This window comes from Gossypium raimondii, chromosome 10 (genome assembly GCF_025698545.1).
Source record: "Gossypium raimondii isolate GPD5lz chromosome 10, ASM2569854v1, whole genome shotgun sequence".
Classification (NCBI taxonomy): Eukaryota; Viridiplantae; Streptophyta; class Magnoliopsida; order Malvales; family Malvaceae; genus Gossypium; species Gossypium raimondii.
This window is the reverse complement of record NC_068574.1, coordinates 55,205,574-55,212,763: the sequence shown is the minus strand read 5'-3', so window position 1 is coordinate 55,212,763 and position 7,190 is coordinate 55,205,574. Positions and strand designations below refer to the sequence as shown.

Sequence of the window (7,190 nt, the reverse complement as noted above, 5' to 3'; positions counted from 1 at the left end):
TTTCTCCGCACTACCGGGCTGCCGCTTCCGTCCATTTCCCTTAAGAAGTAAGTTTTTCAACGTATGCAAAAGCGGTCGCTTTGTATGTTTTGGGATGGTTGCACAGTCGGTTCGTTAGCTTACTGTGTCAGAGGTTAGCAAGCCCAAGAGACAAAATGGCATAGGATTCACCATTGAGAAGCGTTGATATAGCATAAGACGATCCCACAGAAGCGATTGTTGGCTAGAGTCAGGTTCCACTAAATCGTAAGTCTAAATCCTTGGAGCTGGTGGTCGTAGGCATCCTCTTCCACTATAACTGCTTATTTGGTTTAGGAAGGATCATCTAAAAGTCGATGATTGAATCCACGGCGGAACGAGACAACTGGAGGTTGGAACCTCCCATAAGAATTTCCTTTCTCTCAACTCTATTTCTAATTTCTCAAATTTTTGATTCAATATTCTTAATTCTTTTTTTATTTTATTTTTCGTTTCCAGATCCAAACTTTTAATTCTGTTATTTTCTTATTTTTTTTCCAGGAACACAGATTTTCTTGGGCAAGATTCTACCTGGGATTTCATGGAACAAGACATTGTGCAAATCCAGTCCCTGAGGATTTGACCCTACTTCCCTTTTATTATTTTTTTCATTATTTATTAGGGATAGGATATTTTTGGTGCTTTCAACGACCGCATCAGTATGGTGTTAATTTTTCAGAAACTTTTGCACCAGTTGCAAAGTTGGACAATTATAAAGCTTTTATTTTCCTTGGATGCTCAAAACAATGGAAAGTGCACTAATTAGATGTTAAATCTGCTTTTCTGAATGATTTTCTCTAGGAAGAAATTTTCATTGAACAATCAGAGGGGTTTAAAGTGTTTGGTGAAGAGCACAAAGTTTGCAAGCTAAAAAAGGCCTTGTATGGCCTAAAACAGGCACCAAGGGCCTGGTATGATAGAATTGATGCATATTTGTCTAGGCTTGGGTTTGAAAAGAGCATCAATGAGGCTACTCTTTATGTGAAGAAATCAGAGAATGAAACCTTGCTGATTGTGTCACTATATGTAGATGATCTACTAGTAGCTGGTAGCAAGAAAAAGTTGATTGAAGAGTTTAAAAAGAAGATGGAGGATGTGTTTGAGACTGACTTAGGGGAGATGACTTACTTTCTTGGCATGGAGGTAAACCAGACTCAACATGCTATCTTTATAAGCCAACAGGCTTTTGCCTTGAAGATTTTAAAAAAACTTTGCATGACAAACTGCAAAATTGTTAACACTCCAGTGGCTCAAGGTGAAAAGCTCTCCAGCAAAGGTAACTATGAAAAGGTGGATGAGAAAGGGTATAGAAACCTTGTAGGTTGCCTACTCTATTTGACAGCAACAAGGCCTGCCATTATGTTTGCAATCAGCCTTCTATCTAGGTTCATGCATTACTGTAGTGCAACTCACTTTAAGAGAGCCGAAAGGGTCCTAAGAAATGTCAAAGGAACTTTGGACTACTGGTAAATTTTGTGAAAACTGAAGAGCTCAAGCTGACACGCTATTCAGATAGTGATTGGGCAAGCTCTGCTAATGATATGAAGAGTACAAGAGCACATCGGGCTATTTTTTCACTTTAGGCTCAAGTGTTTTTTGTTAGAGCTCAAAGAAGCAACAAATCGTTGCTCAATCAACAGAAGAAGCATAGTATATCGCAGTTGCTGTAGTTGTTAATCAGGCCATTTGGCTAAAGAAGCTTTTATGTGATTTAAATGAGAGGCAAGATGAAGCAATTGAAATCAAAGTGGACATTTAGTTAGCTGTTGCCATAGCAAAAAATCTTGTGTTTCATGGCAAAACAAAACACTTTAAGACCAAATTTCACTTTGTTAGGTAGGCTGAACAATTGGATAAAGTCAAATTAATCCATTGCAGTTCAGAAAATCAGTTTGCTGATATTTTAACTAAGCCCCTTAGTGCTACAAGGTTTGAGAATTTGAGAAGAAGTCTTAGTGTTTGTTGCATATATCCAAGGAGGAGTGTTGAACTTTAGCTTGCAATGCAACAGCAAAAACGTTTTGGAGCTCAACCATGCAGCTGTTCTGTTTTATTTGACTTGTAACTAGTTCAGTTCATTTTGTAATTAGTCTAGTTGATATACTAAGACTAGTTTGCTGATTGGTTTGATGATATACTGATGTTTAGGTGATGATTTTAACTGATGATGATTTTAACTGATAAGTCAGCTTGTCTAAATGTGGAAGATAACTACATAATTAGTGGGAGTAATTATGCATTAGGTAATTTGTAACTTATATTTTTAATGAAATCATTTATACAGATCAATTTGTGATTATCTTCATCAGTTTTTCTTTATTTTTTTTCATTCCTTTGTCAATTTTTTTTTTTTCTTTCCTTTGGCTGATATCCCCAACAACTCCAGACTACTTTCTAGCTTTTTAAAAAGCTCGCGCGTTTGGCTTGGGAGCCTTGCATCATCCATCGAGCTTCTAAGAACAATAGGATTTATGTTAGGAATGATACGGTGATGTTTGAGATATACTTTACAATGATCTTTGGGGGGCTGTAACGTCACAACCTCATTAACGGACCATGGATCCAAATATTTGAGATATACTTTACAATGATCTTTAGGGGCTGTAACGTCACAACCTCATTAACGGACCATGGATCCAACAACTACGGTCAAAACATCGCAGGTAGATGAACTGTAGCTTGTTATTCTGTGGTGTACGCGGTACCACTACGCTGTTGTGTCATAAAAGTTAGACCTTAACTAAACCAGTGCTCCCCGAGAGATCATCGGAAGGTCTCAAATACCTTAATACAAGGTACCTGATAGTCATCAAGTAACTGAAATCCAAACTTCCTTGCATACTACATCTTGATCCTATGTAACCCCCCTCAAAGTTTGGGACTTTACTATAAGATAACAAAAACATATTTAATATAAATAGCCTCTCCTACGTCGTAACTGCTTTTCTTTGTTTCCCATTTTTATTCTTACTCATTCTCATCACATTACAATCCCAAGGTAAACCATTTTCATAATCATTTCTTTAATATCATATTGATCGATTTAGATATAGGTCACTTCTTCATAATCAGTTCTTCAATAGAAAATACATATATGTTGATTAATCTAATTTAGAAATGTTACTTCTTATCACTAGGAAATATAATTGAAAATTACTATACTAAACAAAATGAAAACGATGATTTCAGTAGACTTGGGTTGCCACTGCTGAGACCATTGTGTTGATTCCACACATGGAATGGCCTCGGCAAATGCGATAATAGCCATGTTCTCCCCACCGTTTGCCCCATGAGTTCTTTATGATCCAATAGGGTTGATTCCCAAGTCTTAGAATTGAAAACCCTTTTGCCCCATAACCCACTAGTAATACTCCATGGTTGATCCACCTCTTCCCACATATTATTGGGCATGACACCCCTCCTATGTAGGTTTGCATGAAGATAGCATTCAACCCAACTGTAATGTACAAAATATCAAACACGAGCATCAAATACAAATATACGTACGATTGTGTTAGTTATGTATAAGAAGAGATCCTTTAAGAATCTTCTAAAAAAGGATATAAACCGAACAAGGGTGTCGAAACTCGGAATATACATAAGATATATGCAACCTATGCTATATGAACTCTTGTTTCTTACTTATCTTAGAAAAGAACTTCATGTAACATCATGTATAATTATAGCATATTACTTTCATTGATTTTTGGAGGAAGTTAACTCACCGGCTAAAGGGCCACGAAGGACTAAATTTGCGGCGATTTGGTTTTCATCGATGGGGATGTTAGTGAAATTCACAACTTCAACAGCTACTTTCTCAGGGTTGAACTTGCATTTTTTGCGTTCCCCAGTGTAGGGGTATGCACTCTCCTCCATTAAGCCTCCTGCCTCGATCAAATACTTGTAGGCATTCGTCATTAGGCCTCCACCGCAACCGTTGTCGCACGCATCCTTATCCTTTATATCGCACTTTACGAAATGGCATCGAAAGGGAGCAGATCAAAGAAAGGTTAACAAAAGCTTTGTGGACAATGATTAAAAACCGAAGCATGCAATATGAACAATAATTGAGAGAGACCATATATAGAGTATGAAATTAAGTAACTACCATGTGATCACAATCTACAAGCTGTTGTTCACTTAGATTTAGAAGCTTCCCTGTTGCAATAAAGTTGGCTCCTTCAATAGCTCCTGTGGTGCTAAATGCCCAACATGATCCACAAGTACCCTATAAATATAATTAAGCTTTGGTAAAACCGTCCGATTACTCCAGACCGGTAACCCGAATCGAGTCAAACGGTCCAAATTAAAAATCAATATTGATTCTTTAAGAGAACAAAAAAATTTACCTGCATCTTAACCTCTGTTACAGCTCCTTTCTCTCTCCAATCAAAGCTCTCAGGCAACCCATCAACCTCCAACACCTCTGCTTCACCACCAACACCATCCCTCAATAATGGTGCCGCCACAGTGGGTCCCTTGAAACCAGTGTAAAGACTCTCAAACTCCTCCTCAGATAGATCAGAAAACTGAGTCACACCATGCACAGCCGTAGGATCAAGCAGCTGGTGCTCAGCAGCCCTCACCAAGTTCTTCGCAAAGATCCCGAGGCGGTGCATGTACTCCTCCCTGGTTGAGTAGTTTTTTCCGTACGTTACCATGAAAACTCGGAACTGTTTGTGGACGTGGTTTCTCGTGAATTTGGTCTTCAGAGTTGGGATATCTGAATTTTCAGTGACTTGGTGTATGGTTGGTTCTTGTGGGGTTTCGAGGAGAGCGAAGCTGAACGAAAAGATTAGGCTGAAGGTTAAGATTTGAATGGCTATGGTGGTGGTGGTTAGAGCTAAGCTTTGCCCTCCTGGTTCCATTTTTGTTGTTTTTAGGGTTTCTGATTTTTGGTCTGTTAGCACCGTTTTGCAGGGAAGATATAAAAGAATTGGGGTTTGAGAGAAGAGCATATAGGACACTTGGACTCTTATTATACTGTGCCACATGCCTGCCATGCATGGCTGCCCGTTGCAGAAATCTGCTTCGCTACCTTCTTGCTTTACTTTTTATTTTTATTTTTTAAAGGTTGATGTATGTTTTGTCTCTGAATTTCATCAATGGTGTTAATATTATTTTTAAACTTAAGATATACTTAAATTTGGATTGCATGACATATTTGGTATTTTTTTTTATAGGCTTAAGATATAATAATATAACACTGAGAACAAATAATGTTACGAAATATGATTAAAACTCATATTATCGCACGTGACAAGCATTAATATATTATAAAAATAGTTTTTAAAATATATAAATTTATAAAATATTATAAAAGTTATTTTACGTCCAAAATGTATATTTAAATAAATGTTTATTTGTTGAAATTCATTTTGAATTTAATTTTATAATTTTTATATTTTTATTTTTATAAATATTAGGTTTTTATTATCATTTTAAAATTAAAATATATAAAATCTAAAAATCTAATATATATATATATATATTTATAAAATTATTTCATTTACATAGGAAATATAATGTCAAAATTTAGATGAATTTGGGCATCATTCTGCTTAGATATCCCTTGACATAATTTAGTATACAAGTGAGAATAAGCAAGTTTATAGGATGAAATTTGATCACCAAAATTAAAGCAAAGGTGATATTGATGAAAGATAATCTAAAGGTAAAAGTATCTTGGTGGAAAAAATTTCAATTTGACAAAAGAGAAATTATTGAATATATTAAATCATTGGTTTACAAGTTGATTTTATCCTTAGAGTTGATTCGAATGCATAATATATTTTGCATATCAATTCTAAAGAGATACAAATGCAATTCTTCTTATGTCATCACTTCAAATACAGTTGAAATTTAATTATCTTTGACATACAAAGATGAATCTATTAAAATCTTAGTCCGAGAGGTTAAGGAATGCATAAGGAGAAGCTTCCTTGGGTGAAAATATTGTGGCAAAATCACAAAGTCAAGAAAGGTATTTGGGAGAGCGAGGAAGTGATGAAGTAGCAACACACACGACTATTCGACACAAGTAAATTTTGAGGATAAAATTTTCTTAAAGGGAGAAAAATTGTAACGCCCTGAAAATTTCAGTGTCGTAAAATTCTCATAAAATAGATCATTATTCATTGAAAAAAATTATAGAGTTAAACTTAGATAATTAACAAGGGAATTTAAGATTATGGAAGTACAGCTGTTAACTTGTGACTAGATTGGAATTGTGGTGAAATAAGAGGAACTTGATTGAAATTATACAGAAAGAAAAGGGAGCTGAAAAGGAATTTAACCATGAAGTTAAATTAGTAGGCAAACGACGGGAATTTTACAAAAAAAACCCTTTTTTATAAAAAAATTACCGAAATGGGCCAATTATTTAATTATTTACCGGAATGGTCCATTTTTCGGAAAATCGCGTCCATGTCTGCGCAATGTCAGGGGACGCGTCAGGAAATCTCTACCACGTCAGCGCGAGTTGCTGACATGGTAGCGATTTCCTGAGCCACGTAGTGCGTTACGGGGGACGCGATTTTGCCGTTTTTCCCACGTTAGGTTTTTTCGGCTTTTAGGGCTTAGGGTTCAGGCTTTTTAGGGTTTTTAGGTCTTGGAAGAAATAATTTCAAGTTGACATTTCTGATCAAATAGTATAAAATCGCTTCTAGCAGGATGCTATTTGAGAAGAATTTGTGAAATCGCGCCCTTGTGGATGCGCTTTTGCTACAGTAGGTCATGGAAGAAATAATTTTTTTTGACGTTTCTGAGCAAATAGTATAAAATCGCTTCTAGCAAGATGCTATTTGAGAAGAATTTGTAAAATCGCGCCCTCGTGGACACGCTTTTGCTACAGTCGGTCATGGAAGAAATAAATTTTTTTGACGTTTCTGAGCAAATAGTATAAAATCGCTTCTAGCAGGATGCTATTTGAGAAGAATTTGTGAAAATCGCGCCCTCGTGGACGCGCTTTTGCTAGAGTAGCATGTTTGGGCTGAGGCTATAAATTAGGCAGAAAATGTTCTCAGAATGCATAAGTCACAGCAGAAACAATTTAGAGAGGCTAAAAAGGTTAGAGTTTCAAATATGAGTGAACGTATTAGTGCTGTTATTTACTATGATGGTGAGGTTTGCCACACCGAGAATGGTGTTGTTTTTTTCGAGAATACGGTCAT

At 36.2% G+C, this 7,190-nt stretch overlaps 1 protein-coding gene across 1 annotated transcript; it reads right to left on the bottom strand.

Annotated features, from left to right (window-relative positions):
• Nucleotides 1–3,052: 3,052 nt before the first annotated feature.
• Nucleotides 3,053–4,927, bottom strand: LOC105778139 (probable cysteine protease RD19D). The gene is made up of 4 exons (XM_012601766.2): nucleotides 4,368–4,927; nucleotides 4,127–4,246; nucleotides 3,744–3,987; nucleotides 3,053–3,475 (listed from the first exon to the last, which is right to left on the bottom strand). The coding sequence occupies exons 1-4, from the start codon at nucleotides 4,884–4,886 to the stop codon at nucleotides 3,204–3,206; spliced, it is 1,155 nt and encodes a 384-aa protein (XP_012457220.1). The 5' UTR covers nucleotides 4,887–4,927; the 3' UTR covers nucleotides 3,053–3,203.
• Nucleotides 4,928–7,190: the final 2,263 nt, after the last annotated feature.

Bases quoted from the DNA above. Each gene is read 5' to 3' on its own strand.
- LOC105778139 (XM_012601766.2), bottom strand. From the start codon at position 4,886: ATGGAACCAGGAGGGCAAAGCTTAGCTCTAACCACCACCACCATAGCC. The intron at 3,988-4,126 runs GTAGTTACTTAA...CATTTCGTAAAG, and splicing joins TTGTAGATTGTGATCACATG to TGCGATATAAAGGATAAGGA. The intron at 3,476-3,743 runs GTGAGTTAACTT...TGTACATTACAG, and splicing joins CCTTCGTGGCCCTTTAGCCG to TTGGGTTGAATGCTATCTTC.